General features: G+C 40.0%; 1 protein-coding gene across 1 annotated transcript in view; it reads right to left on the bottom strand.

Annotated features, from left to right (window-relative positions):
- Positions 1-19,091, bottom strand: part of LOC150091693 (very long chain fatty acid elongase 7-like) — a 58,287-nt gene extending 39,196 nt beyond the window's left edge. The window contains exons 1-3 of the mRNA XM_090385222.1: positions 18,995-19,091; positions 3,712-3,774; positions 1,869-2,059 (exon numbers count right to left, since the gene is read on the bottom strand). Of these exons, the coding sequence (XP_090241348.1) occupies positions 1,869-2,059; positions 3,712-3,760 (240 nt within the window). The 5' untranslated portion in view covers positions 3,761-3,774; positions 18,995-19,091. The remainder of the gene's footprint in view (positions 1-1,868; positions 2,060-3,711; positions 3,775-18,994) is intronic.
- Between the last annotated feature and the right edge of the window lie 616 nt (positions 19,092-19,707).

Below are 19,707 nucleotides of genomic sequence, written 5' to 3'. Positions count from 1 at the left end.
ATGATTAAACCACAGTTCTGTAGTACACTGGGCACTTCATTTTAGGAAGGATCTGGAGAAACGGCTACGGAGAAAGCAACAAGATTAATGAGGAGAATAAAAAGTTGCTCTTACCATGAAGGCTTCATTACTGAAAATTGCAGCATCTAGACACTAGGCAAAGAGAAGATCTGATTTCTGTGCTGAAGGCGATGAATGGATAGAGCAAGTTAAACACTAATGGCATCCTTCCATTTGCTCAGAGTATATAAAAGGTATTACTTTTCGTGGTGGATGTTTTCAAATCACACTATCAAAAATATTCAACACAAATAGCTTATCAACGCAGGTATATGCAATATATACAGTGGGTTAAATGGAGACTTTGGGGAGTTAGTTGATTAATTGTACAATGTTGGGAATGAACTTTTGAATTATTTTCTATGATTTGATTTTGTAGCCACGAATGACATTAATTCTGTCAAAACTGTTTTTAATAGAGAATTTAATAAAGTTTTAAGGAATCTTGATTGTTTTAAGAAGTCTTTATGTGCTGTAATGTAATAACTAGATCTTATGTATAGCTTAGCTTAATTTTCAGCACTCACCTCATAGTAATCCGCTTAGCTGGTGGAGGGTTTTACCACATACATAGTGGTTATAGGATTCTAATACTTCATGGGGATTATGGGTTTAAATTAAGTTATGGGCTAAAAATTTTTTTAAGAATGGAGGGTGCACCTTCCATGGTTGCCTAATTAAATTAAATTAAATGAAGAGAAAAAAGGAAAGGAAAATATAATTAAAAAATATAATTTATATTTTCCTTTCCTTTTTTCTCTTCATTTAATTTAATTTAATTAGGCAACCATGGAAGGTGCACCCTCCATTCTTAAAAAATTTTTTAGCCCATAACTTAATTTAAACCCATAATCCCCATGAAGTATTAGAATCCTATAACCACTATGTATGTGGTAAAACCCTCCACCAGCTAAGCGGATTACTATGAGGTGAGTGCTGAAAATTAAGCTAAGCTATACATAAGATCTAGTTTTAAGGAATTTAAAACGTTATGTTTAAACAGTCATGGCTGATCTGGCTGATCTTTCTCCTTAAAAATCTCCTTAATGAGAACTAGATCTCCAGGTATTAGCGCCATTTATAGATTTTTTTTTTTTTTTTTTTTTTTTTTGATTTGGTAGTTGTTGGCGCATCGGCTTCTGTGGCCATATTGCACCTCCCAAGGTTTTTGCAGTACTTTGATCCAAGCCCGAGGCGGGAATCGAACCCGCGACCTTTGGGTTGCCGGGCAGGTACTTTACCCACTCGGCTAGCCCGGTCGGCTACCATTTATAGAAATGCTGGGATAGATGATAGAGCAAGTTAAACGAACAAGTTGTACACATCAAGAGCAACCAAACTTTTTAGGGTTGGGGCCAAAACTGATAAACTATTGAAGGTCTTGGCAAATGGGTTGCGGGGCGCAAAACCAGTTCCTTACCAATAATTATGCATTTTTTCGTAATAGCATTTTTGTTCCTTTCAGTTTTAAATCATTAGTCTCTCCAAGTATTTCTATGGGCTCACGAGTCCCATTATAAGTTGATAAACTGTTTGTTGCCTCGTCAGTTTTTGTTCCTGGTAGACGTAGTCTGGTCCCATGCCATATGTCTTTCTTACAAAATATATTCCCTGTCTTTCTAACAATTGAATACCTCTGTGTGAATGACACATAGATTGAAATTTAAAAATCATGCATGAATAATTTGCACGCTGAATCATCTCCAGCCGGATCAAATGGCTCAACAAAAAGATGTTAGCATGTGTAATATAACCACATTTTAAAAATAAATATCCATTCTTATCTTATTTACAAACTCTATACTCACTTCTCTGAGGATAGTCATGCTTGCAAGAGACATGATAATATTGTAAAGCAACATTACAACTTTCAGTTGGAATGGCTGTCGATGTTTCATCAGGTTTGGACCAATCACTGTGACAAACAGTACGTAAATTGCTCCAATTAACACTATTGTTTCTGGGTCCCTCATTAGTGGCCATGCGTCTAATTCTTTATCTATATAGATAGAGAGAAAAAATTATGAACGGCACATACAAAAGAATATTTCTAAAATAAGAGTAAATAAAATAAGACTTAAGAATGTTATTTGGCAGATTCAATGTTTATTACCGAGCAGCGTGCATAAAACTTATAATGACAACTTACTTTTCAGGTTCAGTGACTGATACCATTTACTGGAATTTTCCAATCATGGCATCTTTTTTTGGCCACCTGATTTATTTCATGCTTGAGTCACAGCAGTGCAATGTGGCCTGGTAGATGTACTCTGGTTCCCATCTTCTCTGTCTTTCTTCCAAAATGCATTCCCTGTCTTCCTAATAATTGAATACCCATTGGTAAAACTAATGATTTTTGAAATCAAAACATTGATTTCAAACATAATTTTCTGGCAGTTTACGAAGATGCAGATGTGAGGCATTTCATTGCCTACTTTGGCCCATTTATTGGCAGTAATTTGAACACCCATTCATCATACAACACAAAAACACACAAGTCTGGCTTTGGTAAATTAATCATCAACAAAGAAGCAGACTGTAGAACTGAGGGAAATCTCCGAAGTGCAAATACGTTGACACAATACACGATGCCCATTCTGTACAAATTGTATTCTCCATATTGAGATTCTGCATTTCTTATGTATGAGTGACACCATACCTTCGACATCTTACGATGTCCATTTTTCACGACTTGGATCAACTTTCACTGGTGTGATTTGCTCTTTAGGAGGCCAATTCTTAAGAGTAAACCTAAAGAGGTTTATATTTTAGGAAATCATATGAAGCCTGACACGTTGCATTTTTTTCCAGGACAGAAACGGATCTTACAAGACGATAATTCCCCCATGCCATCGGGTTCACACTGTGCACGAGCAGTTCAAGGAAAATAATGAAGTTATCGCCCTTCTTGATTGGCCTCCAAATTCGTTTGACCTCAATCCAATTGAAAACTTATGGGCTATTATGGACACGCAACCATCACTTATTCCATCACATATTATGAAAGCCTTGCCAGAAGCATGGCTGTAGGGTCCTATGGGCGTCTTCAAATGTCTAGTGGAATCAATGGGAAGGCAAATAGGGGCTGTTATACCCGCGAACGGTGGCCCAAGACGGTATTAGGTAGGCGGTCATAATTCGGTGATCACTGAACGTATATATGTATAGGAAGGGGTCAATACAATGCCGAAATTTAACCATTAGCTTCACATGAAGTAATTTTTAGAAAAACAACACGAAGGTAAATTTTTCAATAATCTAGTTTGAAGCACAAAATGATACTGAAAATGACGCATTGTGTTTTCCACAGTTGCGATCATAATTTCACTCAAAATTTTCGATTGAATGTACACTACCCATGCTGTAAACTAAATGTATATATTTCTGTTTATAGGGAACACAAAAATTGCTTATTTGAGATGAGTTAAGTATTGGTTAAGAGATGAATTAATTCCGTGCTGTTCAAATTTAAAACTAATTTTGTATCGTACAAAAATATAAAATATACAGTACTAATTATAATGTAAAACAAAAACTTCGATATGAACTATAGTTACTAGTTATTAATTTTTTAAATGAGAAAGGACGTTAAAGTCATCCTGTACAATACATAGAATAATATATTAATACAGAGAAAGTTGTATGACTTACATGGTTTTCCAAATAGCGACTCCAGCATGTCAGATAATTTAGAAGGCATTTCAAAGGTTTTTGCTAATAAAAAAATAAGAAAACATTTATAAAATTGTTTCTATTCAAATTTAATGACAATAATAATAATAAGAATAAGAAGAAGAAGAAGAAAGTGTACCATACTACAAGTGCGAACCCAGACAGTACTAGAAACCCAACCCACAAACTGTACTAGGACCGCGCCATAATAACGGATAAGACAATACCGCACAATAGGCTGAACATAACTCTTGCGGACAAGAAGGAAAAGGCTACTTATCTGATTGACATAGAGGTGCCCAACCCTCTGTCCAGAAATGGACAGAGCAATGTCCAGAAAACCGATGTGGAAAAAATCAGGAAGTACACGAACCTAACACAGGAGATCAAAGAGATGTGGCATATGTAATAAGTAACGACCATCCCGATCATTGTGTCAACCAGAGGTTCGGTGCCAAAGACCCAACATAGCAGCCTAGCAGCAATAGGTCTCCCAGCGAACACCTACAAGGAACTCCAGAAAGTCGCAATCCTGAACACCTGTAGGATAGTCAGAGAGTTCCTCGACCAACAGTAGCATCAGACATAACAACAACCACCCTGTGTACTTGATAGCAATACTCGTCACGAGGCGGAACCCCCAATCAGGGAAAAAAAATAATAATCTCTCAAGTCGGTTTATCGGACCTTACCTCCCAGAAGGTAAGTGATGCTGAACCATGGAGCGGGTGTGGCTTCCAAAAAATACCCACCACAACTAAAAAGCTAAATAGGTCCACTTTCATAGCTGGACGAAGATGAGAACTAGAAATATTGAACATCTCCATCGAGTGTAGCGCAGGATGAAGTCACTCGCTTTCAGACCTTAAGCAGAGGAGTTGGTCCAAAATGTTGGAGAGAGTCTTTCGAAGAAAACTGTAGAGCAAATAGCGCTGTCCTGCCTACGTTTTTCTTTGCGTCCTGGTGGCCCTTATGTTTCACCTGGGATCCGTTCTGGAGGTAATACTCACTTCCATGTTCACGTAGCGCTCATAATTTGCTGGTAAGTTTGAATGTCGCACGCTAATATCATTTATCAATTTAGGATAATTTGAACAGTTCAATTCTGTTTTCCGAAAATTCCTCAAAATGCTTTGATCTGGAAGCAGGTCTGAGTCAGGTTTTCTTTTCCCTTGTCATGGTTTTATAGTGCTCTGAATATTTCTCCCGGAGGAATGACGCTTGGTAGAATAGAAATACACACACTGGCCAAAAAAAACAAGAACTTTCGTATTAAGACAGTCACAGAAAGAAGAAATGCAAAGGACACTGTGATGATATGAGGTGATGACGTGTTGCTTCGTTGAGTATAAACACTGCACGCACTGTTCGACTGCAGTAATCTGAAGCTAGAATGGTGAAAAACGTGATCTATATTTAAAAAAAAAAAAAGTCTTATCCCACATGTCGGTGCACGTTTAGCAGGAGACGTGATCCAATAAACGGAAGAAATAACTGGTTTCTTAAAAGCATCCATCTCAAAGGTTTTGAAGACTGGAAAAGAAGTGGTTCTTTCATATCTGAAAAGAGTAAATGTGGCAGAAAAACAGTATTTCAAGAGCCGTCGTACTCTAAAACAGGACATCCAGTACGTAGCAAATAACATCTGAATTCAACCAAGCCCAGAACTGCCCTATTCATCTAGTACCGTGCGCAGCGAATTGTATGTATGCATGTATTTGTCTTGGGCCGTACCTGGAACGTTAGTTCATCTCCGCCTCGTTTCACTTTTAAATTAGAGGATTCTGCAGAAATGGCCAGAAGTGAACTGGCTGTTTGGCTAACCTGAACCAGCAGGTTGGAAACGCGCCGCCATCATCACCACCACCACCACAGGAAGGTAGACCAGGGGCAACCAACCGGCGGCAACAGAAGAGAGGGACGCGCCAAGAGCCCAACAAAGTACGAGCCAAAAATAGTAAAAAATAGGAACTTATACAACTATACAAAAATTAAATACTGTACACAAGATAACCTCAACAGATTGAGGTAAACACAGATGATACTTTGAGATTTCAAACTAAACAATGCAAATAATCTTTTGCATTGTAACAATTTTGCAAATAATCTTTTGCATGTAACATAAATAAAAAAAAAATACAAGGTCAAAGAAAATAATTAAGGGTAACAGTACCATTCAACCGACAAAACTTTACACAAGCATTTTAGCCCAGAAGCAGGCACAAACCTTATAAACAGTCGAGTGGTAACGTCCCAGCTAAAACCTTCAAAGCAGGTGTTGAAACTGTTCGACAAATCTTCAAAATACAAAGTAACATTGTACTCTGGAGTTGAGGTTAAATCCAGTAAGTCCTGCAGTCATTAGTAGCAAACTCGCAGTCAATCACCAATAACAAAGTCACAGTCAGTTAACAGCCATCCGAGCAAAGGAATTTTCATCGCCAAATTGAGTTGTAGTTGTAGGACATTTGTAGAGTTGCAAAAAAAAAAAAAACACAGCACACGGAGCACAAGTACAGAATTGTAGATCTTGTTGAGAAAATGGACATCATTGCAGTGACAGTGAACAGTCTTGAGCTGAATTTTAAACATTCGCATGTCCAGTCATTGCAGAAAGGATTGCGAGCCTTTTATTGAAGGCGGGCTTAGCAAAATCCTGAAGGACGCGGTAACTCGTGGCATTTGATACAAAATTAGGTTCCAATCCTGATGAAAATTTGGGAATTGCATTCTACAGAATTACTCGAAATTCATTGTATGAGGGACAAGAGTACAACTCGTGCTGCCAATCTTCCACACCGCCACAATGAGAGAGTTCCGTAGGAGAAAAGCGAAATTTAAACAGTTTCTTATTTAATGATCCATGTCCTGATATCAAATAGGAACTAAACAAGTCAGGGCTAAACCAGATTGTAGATTTTCTATCAATAAGAGAGTCAACTTCAGGAAAAAACTTACGTGCTACACAACCCAGTATGTGCTGTTCCACCCACTCTGCCACAAATTGATGAACTCTTGCCAAATTCTTTGTCGTTCAGCTTTAGCATCGACTTGAGTGTTAATAGAAATTCCGAGGATCTGAGTGGGAATCTGACGTTTCAAGCGATAACATAAGCCTCTGAAAATTACGTAGAGATCGAGTGGTAACGTCCCAGCTAAAACCTTCAAAGCAGGTGTTGAAACTGTTCGACAAATCTTCAAAATACAAAGTAACATTGTACTCTGGAGTGACATCAATTTTGATTGAAATTTTACTGTCCCCATCCTATGGATCCAATTGTCAGCAGCATAGGCAACCATAGGGAGGAACACAGAGTTATAGTAAATTCTTAAAGGTATTCTAGAAAGACCCACTCAATTCTAGAAACTCTGACAAGAGCCGCGGTAAAATTTTTAATCTTAATTATCAGATTGGATAAATGAGGAAGAAAAGGTAACCTGCTTTCAATAGTTATTCCCAAAAGTTTAATTTCCGTTATTATAGGTATTTGTCTATTGTTTATTTTAACTCTTGGTGGTCGACGAACATCCAATTTAGAGCAAGGATCATAATTTTTGTCTTCGTAGAACTAATTTTTAACTTATTTTCAACTGTCCATTGTTGAAGATCAGATAGAACTTTCTAAGCGCATATTTCAATAGAAGATCTTGAATTGCCACCAACAAGGACTATCAAATCATCCGCATATGCCATGATCTTCACGTTGTCAAAGGTTCGGGTAATCTAACCTTGCAGAACAAAGTTCCAGAAAAGTGGTCCCAAAATGGAGCCTTGAAGACACTCTCGAAAGACTTAACGCAAAATTTGTCTGTACTTAGATTTGGCAGTGATAAATCTGTTAGAGAAATAGCTCTTAATTAGAAGATAAAGTTGCTGGGAATATTCGGCATGACGTAAACGTTCTAGGGCGCTTTCCCACCAAAGGGAATCAAAAGCGCTCTCGAAGTCAATAAAGATAGCAAGAGTATACTTGAAACTGGAGTGTTCAACAGAAGAAATGAAGTCTACAAGGGCGTCCTCGCAGGACCTTCCAGGAGTGAATCCGTATTGATTAGGCGTCCTCGCAGGACCTTCCAGGAGTGAATCCGTATTGATTAGGCGTCTTCGCAGGACCTTCCAGGAGTGAATCCGTATTGATTAGGCGCAATTAGTCCCCGTTGTTTAATCCGTTGTTAAATGTTTAATCGCAGGGCAATTAAACGTTCTAATAGCTTACCAAGGTTGACCAATAAGGCTATAGGCCGATAATACCTCGGTTCCTGAGGGGGCTTCTTTGGTTTCCTAATCAGCTTGATAAGGGCAGTCTTCCACAGATCCGGGAAAGTCCCAGCATCTAAACATTTATTGAAAAGTTGTAGAAGTATACTGGGCTTAATCTTGGTGAACCGTACAATAAAGGTACTCTCCAGCATGTCCATCCTTCCCTGGGCATTTCTTAACTTTCACTTGTTTGACCGATGTGTCCAACTCGATGGCCCTAAAAGGCTCAGTCGTAATTTAAGAAACATACAGAGAATTGGCAGAACGAATATTAGTGTGAAAATCAGAGTCGGAGCACAAATTGTCCTGTAGAAAAAAGTTATTTAGAATAACTTTTTAATGTTTACAGAATCCGTCCAGTTAGTGTTCTCCAGACCATTGTATACGATCGATCTATACACTTCTTGTGTAAATAATTTATTTCTTACAATTTTATAAAGTAAACCCCCACGGGTCTGCATTACCAGAGTTGTACACAAATTCTGTCCAAGTTTCCTTCTTCCTGGTAGCAGTTGCTTTCTTCCTGGTAGCAGTTGCCTTGAGATCAATGTAACAATTATAAAAGATGCGAACATCAGCCTGAGACAAATGACGATTGCGCTGATAGGTGCGTCGAGGTTTCCGAAGCGAAGATAATTCTGACGACCATCAGGAACAAGTTCTAGAATTGACACATTTTTTCCTTGATGATTTATATGATGCATTAATCAAAATTTTTTGAATCTGTGTCGCAGCTTCAGACACAGACATGGCGTCAAAATGAGAGTCAGTTTGGAGAAATCAGCATTTACAGAGTATTCAAATATGTCCCAATTAATATTATTAATTGAGAAGCGAACGTACTCAGGCCCACAAATACTCGAATCTGAGGGACGAGAACGTATGGAGACCGAGAAAGAAATTGTCCGATGGTCACTAGTTGTTCAGTTAGGCCGTACAGTCCAATCATTGATAGCTAGATTACAGAAGGAATTTCAAAAAGTGATATCAATGTTTGATTCTCCGGAGAAGCTGGAGAACGTAGTGAACTGTTGAGGTCTGTTAAAAATCTTCATATTAATAATAAATTCTTCCAGTAATTTTCCTCGAGCATCAGAGCGTGCACTAAACCAAAACTTAGACTTGGCGTTTACATCCGCTGAAATAAGGACATTATGAGGACCCAGAAAGTTCAATGTGGGTTCTAAATGATTTAATGAACTATTTAAGTCTTCAGATGGAGAGCAGTATATTGAGATGATATAAAAGGTCATGGTAGAATATGTGACAAGGATACAAGTTGCAGTTTGGTGACAGAGACCATTAATGACAGTTACATCAATTTTGTCGTTTAATACAACAATACAAGTCTTCGGTTGCTGGTGAGCAGGTTGGATTACTCGGGTGGAACGAGAATAACCTGTGATCTTTGAACAATCTCCCATTCGCCCTTTAGCAAAATATGGCTCTTGAACAGCGATGATGTCGATTGAGTTTTGTTCTGCTGTTAATCTAATCTCGTCCGAAACAACTCGAGAATGATCTGCATAAATTTCAGATTAATAGACTGAACACTAGGCAAGTTCGTACTATTAACATCACCAGTAGGGGAATTATTTACACTATATACACTTTAATTGGGTGTATTACTCATCAGCAATCCTCAGTCGTGCTGTTTCCAAGGCCTTTTTGCAGACAGGAAAGTTGCTATCTCTCACCGAATGGTGAAAGTCACGTTTTCCTCTCTTACAATTGATATACGATGGCTCTTCGTTTTTATTAGGACACTCGTTAAACACATGACCACCATGCGCACGTTAAACACATGACCACCAAGCAATGAAAGCATTTCCTCACAACAGTATAAGGTCTGTGTCTATGAGAACTCCAGGCAAGAAATATGCACTCCAGAGTAATTATATGTTTGTAAATCTTGGGAGAAAAACTAACAGCTCAGTTTACGGATAAATGTAACCTTGCTTTAGTTGAGAAGCGAAAGAAAGTTCCGTTCTTAACCTCCTCAAATGTAAAATCCGAATCGCTAAGATTTTTGTTATATAAATTTTCAATTATCTCGTCACGTGTCAATTCCTTTGGGACATCGGAAATCAGTACAGTGGGGTTTCCCTTTCGAGGAACACCTGAGCTGATACCTGCAGATGTAAAAGACTCCGAGAAGGACAAACACTCCAGATCTGTTTTAGAGGCCGTTTCCAGCAAGACTCCTTTGTTCCTCACTAGCCTAAGAGACTTGATCTTAACATTGTTTAAATCCGATTTAAGAATTTTAGCCACCAATGTCTTAATGTCAGTACTAGACTTACAATCACTGTTTTCAGAAGCTCTAAGAATTAAGACATTGCCAGGTTTCACTTTAGGAACATTTACAGCGGAACGGGCAGCATCAGCAAAGGTCCTGACAATAGAGGTGTCAGTAGCAGTGTCTTCCTGAAAAGTTGAATCATCCTTGACAATCGGGGCAAGGGACACATCATGTGTAAATATAGGTTTGTCTGTAGAGGAACTGTCACTAACAGATTGTTTGGCCAAAGAAGCCATATTTGTTGTTATACCGGAAAATGTATTTATAACGCTTTCGAAAAGATTGGTACGTGTATTTATTTCTATGTTTAGGGCCTTTAGCTTTTCGTTTTCTACAAGGAGATAAGTCGAAACAGCCTCCAAATTGAGCCATTCATCCATTATAGTGTTACCTGATTGCTTGGTAATCTTGTTGCCTTCATAAGAAAGGAAGCTAGAGAGATCCCGTCTCATTTTTGCAATTCTGTCATATAAAATAAGAACATTCTGGCACGGGTCGCTTGCCTGAGCATTTGTTAAATTATTTTTCTCCTCTGCACCTGCAGTTCCAAGTTTATTACTCGAAGGGAGATCCGTCTGACGTTCTTTGTCAAGAGTTGATTGTGAGAGAATCAGCAGCAACTTTTGAAGATGAGCTTTCCTGAGAGGCAATAGTTGGTTGCGGTGATTGAGTCAATGGCACTTGAGGGGTCAGAGGTGTTGAGATCTCATCAAGTGATGGTAACGGAGAAAAAATATCAGTTGCAGAAGGTTTTTTGTCATCCATGTTAACTGAAATCAGAAATATATGCGTAGTGTTAATTTAATATCTAAAAGTGATGATACTGAGACAAAAGAAGAGTTTAACTTGAAACCTCTTCAGTCTTCGCGGAGTCCAAGAGAACAGACTGTTCAGGTCAGAGTTTTGCAGTCTGGTAGCTGAGAATCAAACGGTATCAAACTCCCTAGAATAGGGAGTTTGATACCGCTCCTGCTGCCTCCGCAAACTTACAGGTTAATAGCCCCTTTGATTGTTCGTCAATTAAAAGCGCTCTAAGGGACAACACCTCCATACTCAATGCCCTCCCTGAAAGATTTAAGATCACTTTCAGGGAGATTTTGTCCCCAATAATCGACTCTCTTGCCTGCCTCAATAACGAAAATAGAAAACTCAGAGCCCAAAATACGGAAATTCTCGACCAAGTGCTCCCAATGAATGAACAACTCAGGGATCTCAAAATCTTTATAAGTGAATACTGTCTTCCCTCTAGTCAGACGTCAGTGATGGACCATTTGGAACCTCAGGAGCATTCACAGGAAGCAGATAATGCACGACCAAGACCTCCAACTCAAACTGAGCGAGTCCAGTGAGGAAATCGAGATCTCAAAAATCTGCACAGTTCACCTCGTTTTGCAGACAAAACAACTGAACAGATCGTAGCCCCGGCCGTGATGTTGAACCCTTTGGGTACTCATCCCCCTCACAGCGCTCTCCATCAGCGCGATCCGACCTTCGAGGCTGACAGCCCTTTTATACAGGACAAGTGTATTATTCCTGGTGAATCTAATCTGCACCAACCTTGCAAAAGACGTCAAGAGAAACCTGGTGGCCAGGTTCTGAGCCAGGCCCAGCACGGTTACAAGAGGATGGAGATGAGAGAAACCCCACGCCAAAACAGGGAGGAGCGGATCTGTGCTCAAGCGGATGCCTTCTGTCTCTCTGACCAAATTAACTATCTTGCGCAATTTCCCAGGCATAACCCACAAATGGCTTGCGCTCAAAGTGTTTTGACTGTGAAAACACAAGGTAACAGAACTCCATGCAAGGAGCCTAATATGTCGGTTCCTACTGAACCTGCCTCGGTCCCTCTGTCGCGGAGACTTGAGGAGATATATAATATTTCAGCTGTCCAGACCCGAGAGAGAATTTTTATTTCCAGACTAGGACCAGCAACAAAAGTGGAAAGTTGCAGGGCACTCTTTGCCCAAGAACATGGGATCAACTTAGACGCAAAAGCGATCAAAACTAGACACCCGACCTATTCTTCCTTTATCATCTCCTGCCCTGAGAATGCAAAGCATATCGTCTTGGATTCTAGCTGCTGGCCGGTAGGCACCCTTATAAAGCCGTTCCAAGAGAGGAGCAGATCGATCGCTTATAGCGGATCCAGGCGAGATAAACAGCCATAGCTACAAAAGGATGACTTGCTACCAGGTTCACAAGAAGGAGAGATTCTTTGGTTTATGCAGAATGTACGCAGCCTAAAAAACAAGCTTCATTGTCTCCAGACTCTCCTATTGCTTAATGAGTTTGATGTCATCTGCCTCACAGAAACATGGTTAGTGGCAGATAGACAGCTTGATCTTACCCATTTTAACACCCCTTACAAACACATTGGGAATCACAGAATTAACGGGCGAGGCGAAGGTGTTGAAATCCTGTTCAACGATCGCTTCCAGCCAATAAGGACACGAGTGAGCCAATCTAACAACTTTGAGGCAGTCTTCCTGACGCTGAGGAGTCCTCTTCTTCAAATGCAATGCTGCCTGGTTTACCTTCCTCCGGACCACAATGATGACTCTAGAGTGGAGCTGCTCACGTGGTTAGCAACCAACGTAATGCCTAAAATTCCAACTGTTGTAGCAGGTGACTTTAACTTGCCACTGCCCAGGCATGGGAATGCTCTTGAGGGCCTTGAGGCCACTCTTCGGGCCTTTAGCCTTACACGGTTAGTGACGCAACCAACTAGAGCCTGTCAAGCGCTGGACCTAATCTTCCACAACTTAAAAGATATCAAACTCCTACCTGGCAACTTTCGATTCTAATCTGATCACTCGCCAATTGCATGTAAACTATCCTTACAGAGCAATTCCCTTGGGTTACCTGACGAGTACTCTGCTGAATTGCCTAGGATAGCCTTCTCTACCAAATATCTGAAGCCAGAGATCATTCTCCAATGCTTGATTGGGTTTGACTGGGGGTGTCTCTATTCTGAGCCGTTGGAGGATGCCATTATGCTCTTGTCGGAACGACTGAAGTTAATTGCACTACATGGTGCAGAATCACCATGAGTGGTAACAGGTCGAATCGGGGTTTCAATAAGGAAACTAAGATGGCTTTCATCAAGAAGCAGAAGGCCTACCGGAAATGGCAGAAAAACTCCACTTCCCTCAGACCATTCCATCTTTAAGAAAGAAAGAGCTTGCTTCTTGAAAAAGAAAAGGCTGGTCCTTAACCAAGCTGTTCTCAATAGGTTGAAGAGTAGTAGAAGGATCCTTTCGAATCATCATCATCATCTAGCTATTGACAAAAAGTTTGTCCAGGAATGGGCACAGTTCAGCTTACAGCAGGCAGATTTTCCTGACTCTGATTCCTTTCTCTCGCAGGAGGACTGGTTACCTAGGGCACACTTGTCTGAAATAGAAATAACTAGAGAGACCCTAATTGATGTCATCAATAAACTACACAACAAAGCCATTGTAGGTCCGGATGGTTTCCCACTCTTTATTATCAAAATTTGCAGCCCATATATAGCCGACATTCTCCTTCACCTTTTCAGACAAATCCTGCAATCCCGAACAGTTCCTTCAATTTGGAAAACTTACCATGTTAAGCCCATTCCAAAGATCAAGAAACCGAAATCTCCTAAAGACCTGAGACCAATATCCATCAACTATTCTTTACTCAAAATTTTCGAAAAAGTAATTCAGCCAACAATTGCCCAGCATTGCTATGCACACAGGCCCGAATACCTCCATACCGTTCTACAAAGGAGATCGACAACTACCAATCTTCTTGATACCCTCTTCAGAATTCAGCGCACCCTTAACAACAAATCACAGATTGATATCATATTCCTCGACATAAAATCGGCTTATGACAGAATACACCTCCCAGCTCTTTTTACCATTCTGAAACACTACTTCGGACTGGCGGAAACCTTACTTCAAATTTTGAAGTCTATATTACTTCCTAGACATCTGTCTGTGACCCACAATGACTTTCAAGTAACTACTGACGTCTCAAGAGGCATCCCACAAGGAAGCGTACTGTCAGCTATCCTGTTTGCAGCAGTTTTGGAGCCTTTCCTTGCTCAGAATCCGAACTTTGTTTCTTATGCCGACGATCTGAAGTTCTACGTGAGCTCAGATCATAATCATCAGATTCATGATATCAACCAACAAGCTTCTAGGCAGATATTGAGCTTGGAAAGTTATCTTTCCACAATAGGGCTGCATCTGAGCCCTTCCAAATCAGCACAACTGACGATAACCAAGAAGAAAGCCAAAAATGATATCCAAATCTTTGTGAGTGGGGAACCGGTGCAAAAGGTGACCTCTCATACTGATCTTGGCCTCACCTGGGACGTTGGGCTCACATTTCAGCCTCACTTTGCCAGGATGAGGCAGAAGACGTACGCTGCTCTTTGGGCAGTGCGTCAAGAGCTCGTTGGTGTGCATCAGCCAGCGCTGCTTATTCGGCACATCCTGAGGTGTATTACGCCGATTCCTCTCTATGCTTCAGAAATTTGGTCATTTGCCCCTGCCTCATACCTTCAGAAGTATCTCAGTTTAGAGTACTGGTTGCTTAGATGGATGAACAGGGTGGTAGGCCACCCCCTAACTATCTCCAGATCTATCCTACAAGCAAATCTAGGCACCACTCCCTGGAGACATATCATCATGACAAAAAATGTTTTCACGCTTGCACGGTTTATAACGAGGCGAATTGATGCTCCATCAGTATCCGCATTAATCTCTGGCCCGAGGAGGGCAAGAGGGAAGCACCCCGACTCCTGTCTCCCTCTACGTCTTACTCTGTCGAACATCGATTCCCTGGGGAACATGTTTCCAGGCAATTGTCTTCGGATCTTCAATAAATTTAGGATCCACCCTGATAGGTTCTGTGAAGACAAGCCCTACAGGAAGGAAATCCTCAAGAACTGTTACCAGATTATGAACCTATAATACTCACCTACTCCTCAGACATTTTTTTTTGTTTTTTTTTGTTTTTTTTTTTTTAACTTGCCTATTTGTATATGACAAAGACTTTCTGTCTTCATGTAATCATGTATATTACTGTATATTTTGTATATTATTGTTTATTTAATCCTGTAAAAGTCTCGGGTCGAGCATGAATGTACCCTTGTTTATTGTACATTGTGTTCCTCGCACCTTAGTCTATATTCACACCCTTCTGGCACAGAGCCGTCCCGGGGTGACCCAAGGTTTTTTGGGAAATAAACTGATTTTAATAATAATTTTAATGATCTTTGCAGAAAATGGGTGTGCTGTACAGTTCTTTATGCAGATGGTGAAAATTTGCGACGCATGCGTGCTATTGAAACAAGCACTGCTGGCACTGGGTAAGTAAGAAGGAAGTAAACACCGGAGGCACAAAACGGTGAAACTGGTACCTCCGATGCGACGCCCGTCCAAGATCACGGAAGGGGGAAAACAGCCCCAGTCAAATTAGCGAGGATAGAGGCTGTGGTGGTCAGGCAAAGGAGTGGCCCCCTACCTAAAGCTTCGGCTATGGCGCCAAAGTTCTTTGGCACCAAAGAACCATAGTAGTGAGAAGAAAATGGAAGAAACTCGAAAGAGAGCTCTAATAACACAAACCTATGCTTACCAACAGAATTCTCAAGTTGTAATTATCTATTTGGCAACAAACTGCACTTTTAACAAGAAATAAATCCATAGTTCTGACGCGATAATACAGGAGCTAAAAATAACGTGACCGCTATGCTACGAAAAGAAGGGTGAAAAATTGAAGAAAATAGGTATTGACAATCGCCTGCCTTTTCGGAAGCCACTTGATTCAGAAAAAGTCCGCTTGCAGTAGTTTCGAGACCGCGATTGGCCAGTGGAACAATAGAAGTAAGCAGTCAGACGAATCACGATACAATTAAGGAAAATGTAGGCAGTGCGTGTGCGAAAACCTCAAGAAATTATGAACCCTGCTCGCCTTATTAGGACAACCCAAGCTATGATACCAGGACGTGGTATCATAGTATGAGGAATGTTTTGTTGACACGGCTGGGTCCGTTGATCCGGTGGAGGGTTCAATGTCATCCAGGGAGTATCTGAATTTTGTCTCAGATCTACTGCGCCCTGCAGTGTTACACTCTTATCCCGAAGTTGACGGGCACTTTACTTGATGACAATGGAAAAGCGCATCATTCCAGAACTGCTGTTTGTTTGTTATTTGGTTTTTAGGAGCATTAGCAACTAAGGCCATATTGCTCCGGGGATATGCGGTGGTCATTCCCTGACCTTTCCGCATCCTCAGTATTTGATTCCAGAACTGCAAATATGGTTCGAGAACATGATACGGATTTCCACCAACTTCCCTGGCCCCAACATTCACTTGATCTCAGTTTCCTATTGAGAATGTGTGGGATGAGCTGAAGAGAGCTATTCAACAGCGAAGACCTCTTCCTTCAATTTTGTTGAAGCTACCCGATATTTTTCTGGAAGAAAGTTACAATTAGACTAAAATATTTAAACACCTTATAGAATCCATGCCGCTTCGCGCACATCTGCTGTTATTCGAAATAAAGGCGGCCCGATTCGACACTGAACAAAGGTACGTATTTTTTTAGCCAGTGTCTGTGTATCTCAGAATTCACCTGCTGAGAGAAAATTAGTTTGTATAGACAGGATGTATTATAACATGTGGGAACCACTTTAGGGATGGATTTAGGACCTAAAAAGAATTTTAGAAAAGTTCATGTAAATGCAGGTCTCTAATTTTGCTTTGTTTTTCGAGTTATTACGGCCATTTTTGTGTGCCAGCAACTATCTGCTTAGATAGTTGGTGGCACACAAAATGGGAATGCGCAAAATGACTCCTGGACACCTGAATACGAGAATGCAAATGATTCATCATAGACCTCCTCACCAGCATAAAAAAGCTTCTGGTGCTAATAAGTCTACTGTCATCGTACATCATTGCTTTTAGCAAGTCCATACATGAGATGCCATCTTTCGATTTGAATAATCGTCCGTTATCACACCAAATATACAATATAAAATGTAAATAACAAGCTCCAGCCCCCCTTGTCAGGAAGGAGAATTAACTGAAATCATTCAAAAATAATTAGTGGAATGAAGCCTGCTGTTCTAATTCATTTTGTGGAAAAAATTGGGAACACAATAATGGCTGTAACTCAGAAACAAGTCTAAATCAGACCTATATTTACATGAACATTTTTTTATTGTTTTTACCACCAAATTCCATCCCTGAAGTGGATCCCACATATGATGATACACCCTGTATATATTTCTCAGTCGTTATTTCTAATGAGGTACATTGTTGCTTTGAGAAAGCCTTGTTGATCAGCATCTATACTTAAATCTGTATTCAAATAAGATCTCATCTGTTCTTCTATTGTCTATGGTGAAAGCAGAGACACAACGGTTGTTGTTTTACTTTGGAAGTTGTTTTGTGGTCGTGTGTGGAATTCGATGTGGTAGCTCTCCCAACTGTAGGCTTCATGTTATAGTTCTCAATTTCTGGTAGTTTAGTGTGTAGTGTAATTTGTAATGTGGCAACGGGGGCTTCCCCTAACTCCGCGTTAAGCAGTGCGATGAATTACAAGCTCTTTACAAACACTTTAAAGGGCAGATTTATCTAGGTTAGTGAGTATTCCTGTACTGTTAGTGTGGGTTGTGTTGTTCCATCCGCTCTCTTAGCCTAGGGGCTTGCGTTTTCACACAGAAATCTCTAGTTTATCGTCCAGCGCCACGAGGAGGCGGGCCTGGCAGTAGGGCGTATGAAGCACTAGCGGAGCAACCCTGTGGTAGCCAATCCACAGACAGAGATGTTCGTAAATTTATGCACTTCAACAAATTCACAGGCATGCTTTACTTATTCATTACTATATAAACAGGACCAGTCTTTGTCCGAATTATAGCCCGTATACGTCGTGGCACGGATTCTACTAGGCGTGTCAGCCAGACAGTATATACTGATGGAAGAATTGTCAGGTTTGACCATTATTCCATCAGTATATTTGTCACCTGGGGTATTGTGATTGGTAGAGAACTACGAATCCGAAATGCCCTTTCCAAAATATCCCACACATTCTCAATTGGATTCAGATCTGCAGAATTAGGTGCCCGCGGTAGAAGTCAGAAATCTCGAGAATGTTCTTCGAACAATTCAGATGCAATTTCCTCATGGTGGACAGTTGCATTGTCACCTTCAAAGAATTCTTTTCAATCTGGGTAAAAATGAGCCATTGAAGTGTGAACTTGGTCCGATCCGACATAATCACCTGAGTTAAAAGGAAACCCAGAGCAACTTGTGGCAACTCGTTAGTCGCTACAACGCAGCAATTTCGAGATAAAAATTCGGTCGTCGAACTTTTTGATCACACTTCGCATATTACTTTTAGGTATTTTATTGGCACCCAAAAAATTAATATAACTCTTTGCGAAAAAAACTATATATAACGGAGAAAAACAGATGGAAGTCATTTCTGAGCCCAGTGTACACCAATTTCTAAAGAACTTATATAATTAGGCTAATCCAAAATCAGTTGTAAACATGTTATTTCCACCCGGTTTGATTGCGAACGATCAAACGATTGAATGATCAAACGATTTAACGATCAAACGATTGAATGATCAAACGATTTAACAATCAAACGATTTAACGACTTAATAATCATTATAAGAAAAGCGAAAAGAGACATTCAAAACGTTTCTACTCACCACCAGATTTTTAAGTTCACGAGAGAACCTTTTTCCCTTCCTGCTAAAAGTAAAATGAATCTGTTGAAGGTAAACAAGAATTTCGATTACTGTTTGCTTTACATGTTCTTACTTAAAACGTTTAACCTTGCCCAGATGCCATGTTCCTGTAACACAAAAAATTTTCATTTGCATTTCAGGTTTTTGATAATATTGTCATTCCAGACCCGTTATAGCAATGAAACATTACAACTCAGTAAAATAAGCTGTACTCGGGTAGGAACAACGTCTCTGCACCCATCGGTACAGGAACATTATGAAGTTAAAGAATATTTGAATTTAATATTAATTTTTAAAATATGACTTCAATTATTGCTGTAAATGCCTGTAAACCAGTTTTTAATAAATGGGTAATAATTGAATAAACATTACTTATTCCTTTTTTTAATTATAAAGGTAGGCATGTACGACTATCTTGGTTACAAGTATTTCGTTCAACCCTTACTGAAAGAAGCATTTGGCAGGGAATTTCGCCATTAAATCAATTACATTTTGGTGAATCAACTTAAATCAACTGCCATTTAATAAATTTTCGTCCATTCCGTTTCAATTTGTACTGCTGATCGGACACACAAGAATGTAAGAACGGTACTGTATTTAATAATCACAGGTCCACTCAAATGCTGTACTACTGTACCCACTCGTTTTTCCACTATGCTAAGTTGGACTTCAAC

Source organism: Mastigoproctus giganteus, chromosome 1 (genome assembly GCF_048544385.1).
Source record: "Mastigoproctus giganteus isolate SK-2022 chromosome 1, ASM4854438v1, whole genome shotgun sequence".
In the NCBI taxonomy this organism is placed as follows: Eukaryota; Metazoa; Arthropoda; class Arachnida; order Uropygi; family Thelyphonidae; genus Mastigoproctus; species Mastigoproctus giganteus.
Note: the sequence above shows the minus strand (reverse complement) of the source record. Positions and strands in the feature narration are given on the sequence as shown.